This window comes from Camarhynchus parvulus, chromosome 8 (genome assembly GCF_901933205.1).
Source record: "Camarhynchus parvulus chromosome 8, STF_HiC, whole genome shotgun sequence".
NCBI lineage: Eukaryota > Metazoa > Chordata > Aves > Passeriformes > Thraupidae > Camarhynchus > Camarhynchus parvulus.
The window spans coordinates 9,747,491-9,766,958 of NC_044578.1; the positions used below are offsets into that span (position 1 = coordinate 9,747,491).

The 19,468-nt window shown below is 46.2% G+C and overlaps 1 protein-coding gene across 6 annotated transcripts in view; it reads right to left on the minus strand.

Moving 5' to 3' along the window:
- Positions 1-239: 239 nt before the first annotated feature.
- RNF220 (ring finger protein 220) overlaps positions 240-19,468 on the minus strand; it is a 217,715-nt gene continuing 198,486 nt past the window's right edge. For all 6 annotated transcript variants that reach the window (XM_030953260.1, XM_030953261.1, XM_030953262.1 and 3 more), the window contains 3 exons: positions 11,981-12,089; positions 10,772-10,846; positions 240-3,232 (listed from right to left, as the gene is read on the minus strand). In XM_030953260.1, the coding sequence (XP_030809120.1) occupies positions 3,161-3,232; positions 10,772-10,846; positions 11,981-12,089 (256 nt within the window). In that variant the 3' untranslated portion in view covers positions 240-3,160. The remainder of the gene's footprint in view (positions 3,233-10,771; positions 10,847-11,980; positions 12,090-19,468) is intronic.

Below are 19,468 nucleotides of genomic sequence, written 5' to 3' on the forward strand. Positions count from 1 at the left end.
TCCCCTGAGGGGTGCCCTTCGCCCTGCCCTCCTGCCTCTGCGGGGGGACCAGTTGGGGAAACCCACCCGTGGTGGGGTCTGGCGCACATCCCAGCATCCCCCGCATCTGTCCCTGCATCCCAAACAGGCCCAGGATGCCCCTCTGGGACATTATTCACATCCAGGGGCTGCGGTGTGTGGTGGTGTCTCTGCTGCCCCTCGCCTGCAAAGGGAAACACAGAGAAGCAGAAAGCGTCCGAGAAGATTTATACTTGTTTAATTAATGTCAAATGTAGTTTACAAACGGGAGTGACAAGTACCTCTTTGTATAGTATACACTGACACACAATCATTGACACACCGGAATATCGCTTTGTGCAACTGGGATTCTTTGGGCAAAGATAGGTAACTCTGATATTTCACTTTTTTTTTCCTTTTTAAAATCATTTAAACTCATTACAGAAGAGGGGAAGTGGCGGATGCCTGTTACAAACTGGGATGCCTCTCTCCCCAGCCTTTCCCCTGCAGCTTCCCCCTTGAAAACAGGGGATGGCTTTACAATTTAAACAAAAAAAAATTACCAAAAATAAACCCCAAAGCAAAGAACCAATGACTAGTTACATATGGTTTTACACATACGTACATAAAGCACACGGCTGGTCCACAACACCTGGCAGAGAGGCCCTGGGAGGGAGCTAGGCTATTCCCAAGGAAGGGCTGGGTAGGGGCCTCCTACCCTCTTGCCCTTCCTGGCTGTCTCTCAAACCCACCTGGCTGCACGCTCTCCATCTCTGAGACTTTAACACCAGCACACTCCCAGCTGAGCGATGTGCCCTGCAAGGTTTCTCCCTTTACAAATCCAGCCTGAGCTGTGCGTGCCTGCCCTTCCCCTGCCTTGTGCTGCTGGCTGCAGGGCTACCCCGCAGTGACAGCCCCTGCCTGCAGTACCCCTGCAGTGAAGGCAAGACCCTGTGGGGTGCCCCGGCTTCCTCTGGCTCCCGGGAGCTCTGCTGGCACAGAGCAGAGGCTGCAGCTCTCTGGTCTCAGAAGCCACACACAGATATGAGCTTGGACACAAAGGAAACTCCCAATTAGGAATTGTCACCTTATGATGAGATGTTTATGAAATAACAGCTCCTTCAATTTCATTTGGGGCTTTTTTGGGTGCGGTGGGATCCTTCTGAAATCAGTCGGGAGGTGCCAAGGCTGCAGCTGTTCTCTGCAGAAGAGCTCAGGGTAGGGAAGCAGTAGTGGGACTGTCACACTCCCCACACATCCTGCTTACCCAGCCCTTCCCTTTCTGGAAACACCCCAGCAGCGCTGGGGATCCAACTCCCAACCTCTCATCCACTGCTTTTTCCAGACTCTTTTAAAATGCCCCGGCTGTGTTGTGCTGCCAGGTGGGATCTGCTTGGAAAGGAGTGGGGCAGATGAGCTTTCCCATCTCCCTGTCTTCTGGCTATGGGGAGCTGGCACCCCACAACTGCCCAGGAAGCCGTGGCAGGGATACACAGCGTGGAGTCTCAAGGCCTTGGGAAATGGGTCAGTATCTGATTCTTGGATCCCGACAATAAAAGAAAGAACAACAAAAAAACCAGGCCAGATGGCAGCTTTGGTTAAGGCTGAGGATGCGGGAGACAGGGACAAGCATGAGGGACTGCAGGGACTGTGGGGGACCTCTGGGTCCAGCTGAGAGTGTCTCTGCTGGACCCTGGGAGTGGCAGTGGGGACAAGACAAGGCTGCCTTGGCTCTCTGCCCTAGTGCCAAAACCTCTTAGGAAAAACGCAGGCTGCAGGAGAGTGGGAGCTGGGGGAAGTGAGAGCAGGGCAGGGCTGGTTCTGCAGGGCTTGTACAGCTCTGCCAGGCAGCCCCACAAGGGCATGGCTGAGTGTCTCTGGGCAAAGCCACCAGCAGGACCATCCTGTCCCCTGCCATCCCCAGTGTCCTGCCTCAGCACCATCCTGAGCAGCCCAGGCATCCTCAGGCAGGAAATGCTGCCCAGAGGAGGAAAGCACAGCCAGGCAGGGCAGGGGAAGGGGCTATGGCTGGAGGAGCACAGGCATCAGCCAGACCCTCGAGCAGGCACTCCCAGCCAGGGGAGAGGGCAGGGCTCTGACAGACTCCCTCCTTCCAGCTCCTCACTATTTGCTCCTTCCCCAGCTGGGAAAGATAAAGGGGCCTGAGCCAGATTCCCCCTGTCCTGCCTGGCCCCCCGGTGAGGAGCTAAAAGCTGTGTCTTTCTGGGGATAACGATTCTATTATAAATAGCCCCATTAGCTACAACTAATGACAAAAATCCACCTCCTCTACTCCCCATAAGTTCTGTAAGTTATGGGCAATGCTACAGCCATTACTAAAAGCTGTTAACTTCATATCTGAATGAGGAAATATACACCACAGAACATTAAACCATTTATATTATATATATGTATATATATACTTTTTTTAAACTAATGACTTTAATGCCAAAACTTTGCTGAACCAAGAAAAATATGGGTTTAATGTTCTCTGCTCATTTTTTTTCTTCTTTAAAAAAAATACAACCCAAAGAAAAGAAAGGGAAACTTATTAGTATGTAATGTTTGAGTCTATCCCATTTATACACAACATTGTAAACATATATAATCTATATTACATGTGCTTCATTTCTGCCTGGGTGTGTTTTTTTTTTTTTTCTTTAAACCTTTTAGTCATCACTAGAACACCACAAAAAACCAAAAAAGAACCAAACAAAAAAAATCAAACCAAAACAAATAAAAACAAAAACTGATCAAGGAACACAAGTTACAGGTTATTTAACATCTTTCTGTGAAGGGTCCCTTCCCCAGTCTCCTGGGGGCAGAGTGGTCAACAGCACAGTCCAAAGGAGGGCTCACGAGCCATCCACAATGCAAAGCCAGCTCCAGGGAACGGGTGACGGGGAACACTGGTTCTAAAAAAGGGGGCTTCACAACAAAGCATTTGGTTTTGCCCGCTGCAGATGCTGAAGGAGGTCTCAAACTGCGGGACCTGGCAGCCGAGGCTCCCCACTGCTCCTGTATCCTCAAGTCCATGTCTGGAGTCTCTGGTTTGTTTTTTCTTTAAATTTTAAAACGTCTTTTTTTTGTTGTGGTCGTTCTTCTCCCCCTGGGTGTGGTGAGCTGAGCCGAGTAGCTGGGTCCTGCCCTCCTGCTGGGTCCTTCATAAGTAGATGCGCCGAAGGTCTCCAGGAGACGTGATGGTGTTACACTGAGGACAGAGCTTCTTGGCACCCTGCAACCAGCAGATGAGATGCACAGTGTGAGAGTGTGAAGGACATCCCTGCCCTTGGCCTGGTACTGCAGGAGCAGTAAGGCTCTCCAGGCAGGGCCATGGCCTCCAACAGTGAGCACAAGATGTGTGAAAGGGGAATCCCAATGCCTTCCTTGCCTGTCCTGCAAGCCCCTCGTCCTTCTCCAGTCCCTGGCATGAGGCAGCTGGACAAGCAGGGGCTCTGCAGAGGGCTGAAACCCAGAGCCAAGCTGCATCACCCAACTCTGCACCTTTGTCACCACTGGTTTCCAGGCAGATCTGCTCCTTTTTGTTTCCCTTGCTCACCTGCAGCCCTCGATGAACGAGTTCAGATCACTGAACAGGCAGAAAATCAACCCAGCTGGAACAAGTGAAGCTTGCAGCAGGGATGACTGAGCTGGTTCATGGGGGGCTTGGACCATCCCTTTCAGGGTAGTACAATGGCACACTGCCTTGTCCATCCTGCAAAAGCCTAAGAACTGCTGGCATGAAGGAACCCTCTGTCCCATCCTCCCCAGCTCACACAGATACTGCAGAGATGAGTCTCTTCTGCCAAGGTGAGCTGGAAACAGCAAACTGATGAGAGCTGGGGTGGGGTAATGGGGGGCCGACAGGAACACTACATGAAATAAAACAAGGGCTGATGTGCCATCTATCACTGAGCCTGACAGCACGAGGGTGTTAATAAGCCTAGAATCAGGGTCAACCTAAGCCGGTCATCATTAGATTGGCAGATGTGAAAGACAATTGATGGGAAAAATGACAGAAAGATGGCTCTGCTGTGAGGCAGCCTCCCAACTACGGCACCAGCAGCGTGGGAAATTGGGATGGCCCTCTCTGTTCCCACTGCACATTATTCCCTGCAGTCGTGGACTTGGCACACCTGCCATTCCCTGAGCTTTGCACTTCTGGACACTCCCATTTGACAGCCCTTGCTGCCAGCGGCTCAGCTGTTGACAGAACACATGTAGGGACCCCGGGCACCTGCACCTGATCTAAACCAGTCACACACCAAGTCCTGTTGAGCTAGAGTTGAATGAAGTGTCTGTAAAAGACACCCAAAACAGCCTGGGCACACCTCAGGGTGAGTGACACTCTCGGGGTCAGTGACAGGCTGGCAATCTGAAGAAGGACAGACCACTGGTGGTCTGGATGGCACGCCTGGTGCTGATGCCTGTGGGCACATCTTCCAGTTATCTGGGACAACCACTGTGTCTGTTTAGATTTTCAGCCTTCTAGGGCAGGGAGCATTCTACATCCCATCCTATGCACTGGTCTTCACAGAGTAGACTTGGCATGCTGGATTCTGGGAGGAGCAAGTGCAACCTGTAACTCAAAGGAAAGGCTTAAAACGCTGATGAAATGGAAACTTGAGTGCAGTGGACTTCAGCAGAGCCTGTTTATTTAACATGCCTCTTTGCTCATGCTCAATGCCTCAGCTTTGGATTTCCAGAATTAGAAATGGCAAGCTCTACTCTGCATGTCCCAGTAAAAACTTGATGCAGTGGTGAAAACATGAGAGAAAAACCTGAACATCTGCCCCTTCTGCCACTGTGCTGACATAGCAGCATTCCCCAGGGGCTCACTAATCTGGAGGCAAATGCCACAAAATATCCTGTTTCAATTGAGTCTCTGCTCAGTTTCATGTGTTTCCCTTTTCCTTGGAGGCACCTGTTGCATCTAGTTGCCCTCCTGGCATCAACTTTGTAGCTGGAGGGGGTCCCAAAGGAAGTGGCAGGGAGGTGCTGAGGAATTAATTCACAGCACGTTGTCTGAGGGACAGCAGCTGGCAGCTGCCTGTTCAAGCTTTCTTGTGTGCCCTGAAAAGCAGAAGTGTGCATGGGGACTTCAAGCATCCCAGATGTGACTAGTGCCTGCATCTGTGTCCATGCTCTCCTTCCTAAGACAGGCTTACTGGCAAGAGGCAGCAAGGCATTGAACCAAAAGCTGCAGGTGCTCACTCTAAGCACCGGCCCTCTGCACTCAGCCCACAGGGATGGCAGAAGTGAAATCAAGTGCATCTTTGCTGCTCTCCTCCATAGCAAAGCAAGGTCAGGTATGCAGTTCCCTCACACTACAGGAAAAGGGAAGATGGCTGGATTTATCTTGCCAGACCTTGGGATCTCTGTCCCAGAGATCTGTTTTCTGTACCACATGCTGATGGCTTTAGGGGGATTCACTCTCCCACTTAAGGCTGAGAGCTGCACGTGCATAGCCAGGGACAAGTTTTCAACCATGTCACAAAGCAAAACCCAACTACATGGAGCTTGACCTATTTCCTGCAAAAGCTGCATGATCACAGATTGATTTAGGGCAGTGGTGGATACTGCTTCACCTGCACGTGGGAGGCACAGCTCATCCTTGAGCTCTGAGGTGTGGGTACATTGAAGGGAACAGCAGCATCCTGGAAACCTTCAGCAGCCTGGCCTGAATGTGGTGCAGGCTGCACGTGGTAAGCTGGGCCCAGTGCTCTGGGTTTCCTAATACTTTGGACACTTGGGGATGCATTTTTCTTTTATATTACATAAAACTGCCCTCCTCTGAACACATAAGCATGTGTGGTAAATTCACAACTAATTCCTGATTTTTTACTGTTTAGACTGAAGTTGCCCAGAACCTTGTTCCTTATATCTGACTTTTCGGTGTAGGTATAGAACATTTATCTGGACCAGTGATTAAGCTCTCCTCTCTTGTGGAGAGGCACATAAGCTTGTACACACACACATGCTGGCACAGGCACAATGAAAAAGCGTTTGCTCCCCCACTGTTCACCTGCCAGCTGGGGTTACTAAACTTTTCCCTTGAAATAAAAATGCCGTGGAATAATAAGTCCCACCTGTCGGCCATTTCTTTTTCTTTTTTTCCAGGTCCTTCTGCTCCTTTCATCATAGCTACATGGAAAAGCCTTGATGTGTTATAGCTGTGTGTGCTGGAGTAAAGGCCACCTCAGCTTTTCCATTATAAACCCCAGTTTTGAGGGGTTTATAAAACTCTGCTGCAAGAAGTTTGCTCCAGGGCTGTTACAAAGCAAAGAAACGGGGCTGGAACCAGGAAGGAGTTTATTTTTTCTCCTCCTTTCTTAATTAAAATTTGGCAAGTGATTGATCCACAATACAGGCTAATCACTTGGGGTAGCAGTTTGAAAAATGCATTAACGAGAGCTGAGATGTTGAAAAGTCGTTAGGGCTTACATGGTGCCAGGAAGGATTGGACTAGTTTGTCTTAAAATTGACTCTTAAAAAAAATGGTATGATGTGTGCTATAAATTGGCTAAAGCAAGTAAACTCACAAGGAAGGATTTAGGCACTTCCTGCTGTCCCGTGGGTATAAAAATGGGCAATTTCCAAGAGGGATATGATACCAGGGACAGAGAATAAAGAGACAAAGAAACAGAGCAGGCAAAGAAAGTAAAATCGAAGCAGAGAGATGACAGAAAGGACTCAAACCAAGGGTCAGCTTCTTGCCAGGAAAGGAACTGAATGCCAAGATCCAATTCTCAACCAAGGCATCAGCCTCCTCTCCCACCCATGCCTCCACACAAGTGTGGAGCTTCTTGTCTGCAGATGCTAATTCTCAGAGAAACAGCTGTTGTCCACTCCATTGTGGGGTAATGGGGTTAAACCACCAGGAGAACAACCTCTTTCACCAAACCTCCTCAAAGGGTGGAGCTCACCCGCACAGGCTGCTGGAGGCCAGAACTGAAGAATGCTAATTAATAACCAGAGAGATGAGAACATCATGAAGGCTCAAGCGCAGCATCCATGCTGCTGCTGACTCTGGAGGTCACTCTATGTTGCTGAAGCACTGAGGAATCACCCAGAAGGGCTGCTCTGTATCTGTGCTGTTCTGTACAAAACCACTCCAGCCCACATGGCATATATGGTACTAGAGCCTAGGAAGAGTGGCAAGGCTAAGGATGTAGTAATTACCAAAGATATAAATGTGTCAACTGCAGAGCACACGTATATATTGATGGATCCCCTGGAAGCATTTTGTGATGAAGAAGGCTTTTTAGAAGTGATTTTTTCCTGCTCTTGTAGTTGTCATTTTCAAATAAGCCCAAGACAGGCAGGCACAAGCCTGAAGTCAGCAAATACATGTGGGAAATGCTGGATCTGGCTTGTACAGGTGATGGGGGAAACTCAGTAAACTGCATTTGTTCAAATAAACCTGTCCTCTTTCAGCCCTTGCACCAACCAACAACAACAACAAACAGCAGCCTGACTTAGTTTCCAGCTCCATTTACCTTGTAAAGAAGGATATCAGGGATTGGGAAATCACACAACTACAGCTTAGAGGGACATCAAGAACTTGCTGACCCATTCCATGGACAAGATCACCTCAACCTGAATTACTGCTGACAGACACACATCAACCCTGTTCTCACAAACTTCCAAGGATGGAGGCTCCAAACCTCCCCAGCAGATCACTACAGCAGATGGACAATTTTTTCTTCCAGAGAACTCTCCTCAGGAGAAGGAAAATACAAATCCCACCCACTATTAGCTGTAAGGTCCCATCTCAGGGGAAGGATGGAGACTGATCAGACTCTTACAGAGGGAGATTCATCCCCTACCACCCCATGACTCAGGCTGCAGTCCAACAACCAGCTGAGGATGGACACCCACCATGAGGATTATCAACATTCAGGGAAAGGAACTCCACCTGCTGCTGCCCAGGCTAAGTCTTGCTCCTGCAACACCATTTCCTCTCCTACCTTTAAAGAACCTGCGCATGCTTTCAGGGCTTCTAAAAGGGATCACAGGTAAATCACTCCATGATTCTAGTTCTCTTAAGGCATCTCCAGGGTCCCTTTCTGCAACCCCAGCCTTTGCTTTAGAGATGGAGTCTCCTCTGGTCAATGTTTCAATCCCAGGACTTGCAACCTGTTGATGCGCTGAGCTCCAGTATGATTATACCTAAGCTAGAGAGTCTAGCAGTCATTTGTAGAGTTAGTGATTAAAAGTCTCTTCCTTGTCCTTAACAACAGAACAGTTATAATTTGGAATTGAACATCAAGAGCCAAAAGTCCAAAAATTTTATTTTCATGAAGTCTAAGCATTTTAAGATCCAATCCTCATCAGTGCCCTAAACACTATCAAGTCAGATGCTCAGACCATTGTACTGTTGTATCCTAGAAAATGTTTAAATCTTAGGTCCACAGACACATGTGAGCATCACATTTCACCTTGTCTTCAATACCCTGCAGAGGTTTAGAAGTGCTCCAGGGCACTCTGAGCCTTCAGTTCCAGGGCCTTGTTCAGTACCTGATCTTTGCTCTCTCGGGCACACTCACACTCTAAGTTAGTATTAGATCTTGGCCGGGCATGCAGGCACAGGCACGGAGGAGAAAGGGGACTTTTCACTAGCGTGGATGGCAGATCTCCAGACTGTTCAAAAGGGCCGGAAGCCTGACACAACCCGCCTGCTCCAACTCCTATTAACTCCAACAAATTGTTTATTGCACAACAGCAGAAAAACGCTGCCCCTCTCCCCCAGCCAAGTCTTTCCATGTGTGCTGCACGCGCAGGCTCCCTCCTCCCAGCCCGCTGGGGAGCCAGCTTTATACCCAGGGAAAGGTAACAGCAGCGATTATTACACACACTATCCCACAGCTCCTCGCTTGTTAAAAAAAACAAGAGTCTCTTTTGTGCCCGAAATAAAAGGAGATACCTTAATTAGAACAATGCAGGTTGGTAAGCATTAAACACTGAGCCCAGCTGCTGTATGCCATTAAATTCATAAAAAGGGAGGGGGGAAGGAGGGCAGTCTTAACGAGATTACACACATTGACTTTGATCAAGACACAAAAGCACCAAGGCGTTCCAGGGTTTTTATTGCTGTCTTCAGGCTACATTTTAATGGTTACATTAGAAACATGCGAACACAGGCTGGGAGATTTTTTTGAGATGGGAAAGGGAGTGCAAGCATGCCTTGTGAAAAGGCCTGGTTTAATAAATTGGGGGCTGCAGGGAGAGGCTAGGACTGGGGAACACATGAGTAGTCATTTATTAATTGCTTCCCCTATGCAAGTGCCAAGTCCTAACATGATATCTTGCTGGACTACTCCCATCCCGCCTGCCTGGTCAGCAGAAGAGCCATGTGCAGATCACACACAGCCAGATTCATCACCACCTTTCTCACAGAGCTCTGTGGGGAGATGGCTTCCCCTCTGCAAGGGAAATGTTAATCCCTCAGCACCTGGAGTGACTTTCCCTGTTCTCATGAGAGGCTGTGATTGCTGAACATGACAAAAAAGGACCCGACTGAAGTTGAACTAAGTTGCTGCTGAGTCTAAGAACAGCCTGAAATTAGTGCCACAGATTTAGAACATGACTTGGGGCTGGTGGGAAGAGGAGAGGACAAAGACTTCAGAGTAAAGAAAATGAAGAGGAAATTAGTGTTTTATCCTGTGCTTGTAGCACCACTGAAAGACTACTCCTCGCTTAGCAAAAGTGGCAGAGCACACATTCATCCAGACGCCTCACAGCAACATACCCACATATGTGTCTTTTATAAGATGCTGCTAAAATGTTTACAAAAGCTTGTATAACGTAAATAGTGACGGGGTGTAGCTGAAGAGCTATAAAATACAGCCCAAGGGATAGCCAAGTTATTGAGTTGCTATTAGTACTCAAGCCCACAGGCACTTCACCATCCTGGTAACTTTTCTTGGACAAGACTTTTAAAAGGCAGGATTTAAAGGAGCACGATCAGCCTAATCGTAATTCCAAGCACACAATGTGTTTTATAAAGTAGAGTAATGCCTTCCAGGAACAAGTTTTGAGGAGTGGCATTCCCTTATATTTTTTGCAACCCAACACTGTATCATCTTGCTAACAGGAGAACTAGAAAGCACAATTGACTATTTTCCACTCCCCAGCCTGAACAAAATGAAAGCCCTGAAAATGAGCTGCAGTGGAGACGTTAAAGGCTGATTAAAGCCCACAGTTTTAACACATGAAAAGAAAACACTACTGGGTCACCTATTCAATATTCAACGTAGTTCCCAATCTTGTAAACAGAATGGCATATGCTTGAAAACCACACAGTGCTATTCCAAATAACCTAAAAAACATAGATTCACATTATAAAAGCTTCCTTCTATATCCTCTCTCCTGAAGATGATGCCCTTTGCTTCAGGGGAATATTATGTTTCTCAGAAGCTACCACTTCCATGAAATCTCAGTGGATTTGGCCTCCACTCTCACAGCTTTACCTCTCTGCATGGATGCCCCACAGAAAATTACTGAAAGGCAAGGTAGTCCCTCGCACAGAGCTCTTCCCACAGCAGCAGAGGAAAAAGCAAGGGGCAGGACAGAGCTTGGGTCACGACTCAAACAACCATGTCAAAGCTAGAGTGGGGTGTTAAACAGCCAGGCTTGGGAAATCTGCAAGCACAGCACTCAGATTGTTTAAGATAAAGCAAAAAGCATCCTCCCCTGTGGCAATCTAGAATAAAGTATCTGAGAAGAGTGGAAAAAGGCTGTAAGTCAACAAGAAAGCAGACAAGAGCCTCACCAGAGTCCGCAGCCAGCATTCTTCACAGTGCACATGCCAGCACTGAATAGAAGTCAGGGGCATTGTGTAGGAGTCCTGAGGAAAAGAAGCAAACGTATTATTTCCATAGCAGTGATCCAGTGATTGTTCACTCCCAACCCCATCACAATGCCTTTCTTTGTGGGTAATACTGTCTTGTATTTTGTTAAAAAAGTTGGTTAAAAGAACTAACTTGTGTAATATATAAGTTGTATTTTTGTAATGTTTGTACAGAAGTGGCAGAAAGTCTCCTTCAATCCCTTTTCTTGGCTTCCCAGAACTTCTGTTGGAAGTCCATAATTCACTCAAGTGATGACCTAGCTCAGCAGAGTTATCACAAAAGCATCTGAAGTTGCTCTGGCCACCTGCCATTATTCTCATCAGAAAGGTCACCAGATCATATGAAAACCAGTGACAGGGTAAGATCAACCCTTATCACAACTCAGCTGTGCAGGAACAGTGTAACTACATCCCAAGACTGCTGCTGCTATTTCAGCAGACATGCCTTCTCAAGTATCTATCTCCTATCATTGGTAACAAACCTCTGGAAATCAGCAGCCAGCTGCTGTCCCTTCTACGGGATGAGTGACAAGGGCTGCACTCCCACACCTCCAAGCTGGGAGCTGGCTGGGAGAGAGAAGCCTGTGCATCAAGCTGAAGTTGCAGAGGGACCTCTCCACCAAGCAGAATGTTTTGTCCTCAGCAGAACACAAACCCAACAGGAGATGTAGAGCCCTGCAGGCTTGGACCATCAGAGGGAGCTGCTGCCCTTCCTGAGGAAGGCCACAGCATCACCAGAGAGCAAGCAGGACACTGGCAACTTTATATGCTCAGGCAACACCCCTGCTCCAAATCAGAGAAGGTGAGCCTCTGATCACAGATTCTGCTCTCTCCCATGTACCTAAATTTGCACATCCAGGAAAAGGACGTTGGTATTTGGTTGTTTTCTACAGTAAGGCAGAAAGTCTTCTGAAGCTGGGTCTTTCTTGATCCTGATATAGAGTGACAGCTACAAATACCAGTGAAACAATGTAATTCATACAGAAATTTGAGTTATTAAGACCTTAATTTGGAAGGCTGATTGGTGATGAGTTCCCCCAGTCCGCCTGAAAAAGGAGTAAAGCTTCTCCCCTCCTCAGCAAAGATACCAAGACATTTCTGATTCATTACCACGAGTGGAGTGCTACTCACCATGCAAATGAGACATTTATAGCGGTCCCCACGGGAAAGCTGCCTTTCTAACTCACGGACACGAGCCTTTAACGCTTCAAATGTTGTCACTGCGGAGTCTTCTGTAATTCTGCAAAAGATGATGAAGAGTGACCATCACTGAGCACACAAGACTGTTAAGAGCTTGGGGGAAAAAGGATCCCACAATAGGTACTGCACAGGAAACGGCATCGCATTTCAAACTAATACATCCAACTTGGATTAAAAAACACTACTGAAAAGCCTAGTGTGAATTCTTTAAAGTGTCTTTCTAAACACTTCCAAACACATTACAAAAGAACACAACCAGTGCTGGAGTTGCTAGCTTCATACAGAGCAAGACACAGACATTTAAAGAACAGATACTTTTGTTGGGGTTTTTTGTTTGTTTTCTGCCTTTTTTTTTGTCTGTCTTAAGAGATTACTTAGGACCACATGCTTGAGACAAAGTTCTGTATGTTGCTTTAAAGCTGCTGATATAACTTTTTGTGGGCAATAGGAGCTGTTCTTCCCCTTAGAGAGTGGAGGCCTTTGCTGGCCATCAGCCTCGTGAAATGCAAAATCAGCTCATTACACAGGATCAACACAATGGCTTATATTAATGAAAGCCCCAGCTTTTTGATTCTAATACTGAAAGAATGGAGAAACCAAAAGCACTGGACACGGTGCCAACAGGGTGGCTATAAAAGCAGCTTTACAATCTCAGCTTTCCCATTTCCTAGGGTCATTTTTGATGGGCAGCATTATCTCTTTTGTCACAGAGGCACTGTGCTGAGGCCAGGCAAGTGTATTTTCATGATTCTGCAAGGCTGGTGAAAAGAGCAACTTGCCAACCTAAAGGTAAGGGCAGACAGCAATGCTTAGCAAATGAAATACAGGGAGCATTACAGACAAGGATGTGTCACTCCAGCATGCTGCAAAATCTGATTTCTACACAGTGCAGCCATAGGGAGGGGCCCTCAAGTATTCCCCAGAAAAGATTTAGAGAATTGACATAAAGGTTCTCACTTTCTTGAATAAAAACAAACCCAACAATTTTCACATGTGTCAGTGCATTTCTGGCATCTCCAAGCAGACTCCAGCTCAGAAGAACCTGAAGAGCATCTCGACACCAGAAGCTGCATCATCAATCACAAGATAACCCACAGTGGCACCTGTGTCTTCTACCTTTTTAGAGGATGATTCATCAACAGGTGGCTAAAGCACAGTCTAGTGGAATTACTACAACCAGTAAAGTGAGCTGAAATCTCAGCACTGGCTGCAGCAGGCACTCACTCCTTTATTCATTAGTCACTTGTTGCTAGCATGCAGGGAGGGACTTGGGGTTATCTCCCACAAGCTGATTCTGATGGCTCTTCCCAAGGCTTTGGTAACAGAACTAGTCAAAGAGATCTTGGGTGATTTTCCTAATTATGACGCTTCAGAAGAAAGTGAAGCTGCGGGAATGTATATGGTTAACTACCAGTGTTACAAAGCTCCTTCAGCTTCACTCGTGCCTTTGTACTGATGAGACACGCTCTGCATGAGCTGAGATCTTCATCAGAAGGAGATTCATTGCAAGTGACAGCTGCCAGCAAATGGTAACAAATTTAAAACTGCAAAAAAGGTAAAGAAATACAAATGTCCCATGATAGCCTAGTGGGGGAGGATTGTCTGGGGACAGGGACACTATAGATTCAAGTCTTGGAATCCATAAATATTCTTTGGAGCAAGATGAAAGAGTTTCAGTAGGAGACAGCCCTCCCTGCTGTGAAAACACCCACTTGCTCCTGCTCATTGGTATAAATTATTACCATATCCCAGCTTGAGTTCTCACCCTCAAGAAAGAGTTCCTAGCATTTTCAAAGAAAGTCTAGAAAGGTGTTAGTTTTGTCCAAGGAAGAAACAGATTTATTTATTTATAGCTTGAAGATTATTTTTGGCTGAGAAAATAGTTTCTCTTCCAGTCTGGCCCACCATTGAACTGATGCTGGCTGAACACTGCAGATAAATTTGACTTCAGGGAGTCCATTTCTCCTTCTGCATGCACAAGGGAAGTGGAGGTGTAACGCCAGTGAGTGTGACTCCTGCCCAAAGCAGGTGGCAAGCAGAAGCTCAACCCTTGCTAAATTCTCCTTTTACCATCTGTGGAGCTAGCTCTTCTCCTCAGATAGGTGGGCAACTCAGAAAGGAAAGGGAAAAGTTGATTCCTTGAACAGATACAAACAATCCCCAGTCCCAGCCCAGTAACAGTCAAAACTTGAAAAGGAAAAATTTGCCACTGCAACAACTAGAGAAGATAGAAAATGGCTTATTTATAGAAACCTAAACAGCTGACCCCCATTGGCCAATTTCGGAAAGTCTCTGAGATAATCGCACCTGTCCAGTAATAAACGAATGAATCAGAAAAGGAGGCTGAATAGAGGTATAAGCAATAATGCTCAGAGGCTGCCTGATACAATGGCCAATCAATAGGAGGGCTGTAGATCAGGGTGCTAGTTAGCTGGAAAATTACCACACCGCCGCGTGCGTCACGCTGTAGGGATCCTGGACAATCAATGTGGGAGGTATTGATTTAGTTATTATCACTTCATACGCTCCAGACATTGTTAAATATACATTTATTAACAAGACTGGGGTGCATTGGTAAGAGAGGGAGCTTTAGCCACTGCGATACCTCCCAGCACTGATCAAAGCTCAGCTATGACAGAATTTAAAACCTGCCAAGCAAGTTCACAGGACAAATCCTGACGCACAGCACAGTGCTGAAGACACAGCTCCTACTTCAATGAGAGATAGGAGTTTTGGCTCTAAGTGAACATTTTGCACTTGAGATTTCAGGAAAACCTCTCGGAGCAGCAGCAACAAGGGATGTGGCAGCCAAGGGTCAACCCAAAGTGAGCGATAATTGCATGGTTGCTTCGGAAAAGCTGGAGGAAATGAGGTCAAGGGAAATAGGGAGAACATTAGTAAATAAAGGAAACTGAAACTACCTCCAGGGATGGAATAAAGACGAGAGTCACTTCCCATGTGTCTGGCTCCCGTGGTGGCCAGCGCACTTGGGACACATGCCATTCCATTTACTGTCATTTTACCGTCAACCTGCCGCTTGTATCCTAAAGATAAGCATCGCTTAGGAGCAACTCTTCCTGCAGCAGCAATCTTGGGAACTCCCTCAGGATTCCCTCTTGTGTGCGCACCTTGTTTGCGCTTGCCTGGACACAGCTGGGAGCAGCCTTGGGCAGAATTTTTACAGGGTAACGCCAGGGTGGAGCGAGGGTCAGAAAGCCAAGTGCCATGGACAGGGGAAGGCTGTGTACAAGTCCCTGCCAAGTGAGGCAGAGGGAATTACGGAGAAGGAATTGGCTCTCTGCTTTGTCTTGACCTCATGTTGGATGCAGGAGGACTCTTAACAATTTTGCGGCTCAGCGCTCTGATTTGACGTGTTTGGATAATGTCATTTATCAGCCTCCAGGGAGACCTGCTGAGCACAACTGCTGCCAAGAGCTATACCTTGAGCCCCAGTGCTCATGCTTCTCCAGCAGGTGTGAGAGGCCTCCCCAATTTGTGAACTGTCCTCCCTGGCTGAGGATGTATTAAGAGGGCGCCTCCATTATGGAGTAGAGACTCACTGTGACAACACCACACACAGGGGAGCCTGAGTGAGAATGCTTATACAAGAGCAAAAACAGGAAGGGAAGGCTCCTTGTGGAAGAAGCTGGGTCCTGTACTTCTCCCTGGACTTTGTGGTTAAGTTTTCCACACCTTGGCAGTCACAGCTGAGGATGCTGGGTATCAGGAAGCAAGTCTGTGAGACTGGGCAGACAGCATGTGATAATTTTCAGTCTTTGTGCCCAATGCATATTTTTCCACCACTCACAGCATTTTCCCCTCAGTACTGAAAATAAGAACACTTTCTTTCTCTGAGAAAATCCTTGCTTTGTTCAGGTACAAGGTCAGAAGTAGTGCACAGAAACACAGTGGTAGAAGAAAAAGGACCTATCTGTAGCTTTGAGCAGCATCGCCTCCTGAGAAATCTCCCCTGGGAAATGGCCACCCCCTCTTTGCTAAAAAACTTAAACCCAAACACTGGTTATTTGTTAAACATTAGCATGCATGTGATCTTTGTTTCTCCAAATTAAATCGAGCAATTCCTACCCGCTGTCCCAGTGGACAATCACAAGCAATTCCGTTAATTAAATTATCTCTGATTCTGCAGCTCTGGAATCTCTCAATTGACTAAGTCTGTGCTTTATCATCAACAAAATACTGGACCAAAAAGGAAACAAAAAAATGCTGATGTCAGTGTGATTGGCCTTGGTTAACCCTTCCCAGCTGGGTATTAAGGGCTGCTCAAGAAACTGCTGTACTGGAGCAAGCCCAAGAGTGAGAGCCTTGTACCACAGATACCAGTAGCAGCTGTTCACTTGTGTTTCCTTTTCACTGTACATAAAAACACAAACACCACACTGTCCCTTGCATCCAGCATCCTGCCTATTTGGGAGCACAGAAAGATGCAAACTGTTAGCTGCTGAACAAGCAGGAAAACACCTCAAAGAAGCCCCTGCAAATACCCCGTCCACATCTTATCCAGATCACATTTGATGTATCCTGCTGTTGAGGAGTCTCCATAAAACATTCCCCTTTGGTTTATTTCAACTGGATATAAATTTTCCTTTCTTCATAAATGGCTACACTGTACACAGCATTCCATAAATTTTTACAATTCCACTGTTTGTATGTACCTTGTAAAAAACACTTAGCACTGATTAAATGCACCACCAATAAAATTTCATGGGCTACTTTTGACACTTGATATTTTGACCTTCTCTCTTCCTCATACATTTATTTTTGCTTTCCTCTGCCTGTAAACACAGACTGTCAGAGAGGAAAATGTACAGTACCACTGACATACCTGAAAGTGATGTATTTATTTTTAAACAAAGCCTTTATCCTCCCTTGTCCAAAGTGGAGAACCCAGCAGAACATACATGCCACCTCCCTGCACCAAGGGCAGAGGTCATGTCACTAGCAGCTTACACATCATAAATATTAGAAACAGACTGGTCGATGCTTTGAAGGCAAAGTCAAGCTAAAGTAAGATTCTAGGAACAGAGAAATTGCCCCAGGCCATATCCAACCTCAGCTGTAGATGACAATTATCATAACCACTACTACACTGCAGGAGAGAAAGCCCGGTGCAGTCCTTGCTTTGTGGGGCACAAATCTTCAAGACTCAATAAAATGACCCCACCATCAGTGCACAATCATGCAATTGCAAGCCTTCTCTCATAGCCAATTTACATCTGGGTGAGAGGGCAACTCTTTCGGAGAAGAGACCCTGTTTTATTAGCCTGTAACATGCTGTGCACAGCTCTGTGACATTCAGGAGCAGAATGGCAGAGACAGTGATGCTGTCTCAACTCTCACTCATACAATGTCTCACACACCATTCCCTCACCACCTGAGTTTCAAACACTAACTATAAACACCCCTATGTTTCTTGGGATAAGAACTGCTTTCATTTTCAATCTGATGAAATAATGTGCACCCACTTTCAATTTAGCAAGCATCATCTGCAGCAAGTACGAGAGCTAAAGATACAGGGAGTTAATTTTGGCAGATGTGGGTGAGCAGCACTGAACTCACTGGGAGATCCACAGACTGAAAGGACTTTTACACTGACTGGAGTGCAAGAACATAACATAAAGCTGAAAAAACCCCTCTGCTACTAACAAGCAAAACACTTAAACTGACACGTAAGTTCTTAAAAAGAAAAGTGACAGGTGGCTTTAAAAGAAAACAGATACAGCTCAGGCATTTTCAGTATCTTAAGTCTCTGGAAGAAGCCCAGCATCAGGCACTGGTGGCAGATTGACTGTGAATCACCCCACAACATGTGGGCTACCAGACTGGCACAGCGTACTGAGATTTTATTTCACTAGATGAGCTGGTTATAGCAGAAGGGGTTTGCATGCCTTGATGTAGAAAACTGCCCAGCAAAGCTGTTGACAGAAAAGCCATGTCAAATCACACCAAGTGAAGTTTAGACCCTCTAAAGGGTCTGCAAGACTGCCAATGCTAAAAGCAAATCTCCTGGCAAGACATCAACATTTCAGGAGTTGGCTTCCCCTTTATTTAGCTAAAAATCTCATTTATTGGGTTTATTTGTTTTTAGACTAACCTCCTTTAAAGAGGCTGACTTATAATCCTGTAAAACGTTGTCACATGTATTGAGGAAATTGGCAAGGATGCTAATTTATTGTCCTCTAGGAAAAAAAAGCCCTCTTTCCTTGATTAATGTATGTTTTTGTATTGTAAGATATTAAAGAATGTTGCTTCACCTGTGATTATAGAGAATAGTTTACTCTGGCAAAGTGCCCTGGCTTCTGGTTGCCAAGTTATGAATAATGCAATGTTCCCCATTCTAATTTCCGTGTTCTAAGTTGTGAATTTGGAGCAGGGTGCATGCAAGGGCACACACACACACACGACTCCAAGGCGCTCTCAGTCACGGGCGCCTCTATTTTATACTTGCTTGCACAACTTGTTAATACTGGCATTTGCTTGCCAAATTCAGAGTTTGCTTCTGACTAATTTCATCTTGATGCAAACCAAAAATGTTGTCTCTTTTTTTCCCCACAGAGGAATTATTTCTCTTACACTTGCATGCACCGTCGCAATACCACTGAGGGGAGCTTACCACTGCAAGAAGGCGTTTTAAGCTGCATTTAGTAGGGACTTGGGTAAAGATTCCCTGAAGAATTTAATGACAGAAGAATTCATTTTGCTTTCACATCTCCCCCGCCTCCATAACACAGAACCCAACAATGTCTTTACAGAAGCGGGAAGTAAATTCAGGCGCTGGCTCTTTCTCTTCCCTTTTTTTGGCCCATGTTTTGCTGGGACACATGTGTCCAGCCCCAATCAAAACAGAGACAGATGGCACCGCTGATCATTCAGAATAGAAGGAGCCTCGGAGTCAGCATGTTTAGATGCATTTGTAGGGCTATGCAGTATCCACTGGCCACTGGGACTGATTTAAAAAGGCGGCGAGTCAAAGGCTGAGCTTGCGCCAAAATTTTAAATGTGCCATTTGAGCAATTATGGTTCGACATGAAAGCTGGGAGAAAGAATGCATAGGTCATTCTGATTAGATTTAGAGACTATGTTCCCTGTTCCAAAGAGAAAATAAATGCAATCCCATTGCTTTACTGGAGCAGCTTTGGTGATAAAGAAAAAAGCCATACTATGGAAAAGTGGTTTGCTGTAGCAAGGTTTTGTAGAGGCAGCACAGGCTGAATCAGAAAATGATTCTCTAAACAGTGTTCCTAAAGAGAAAAAATGACTCATCTAATGTGTTAATATCTCTATTCACTTTTCAAACATATCCGTCATCCTGCAGACCCCAACTGTATTTCTAACCGATCTGTGAAAGTGCATTGTGCTCTCTATCTTAATACAAGCCAGGGCCACAAAAGACAGGAGGTG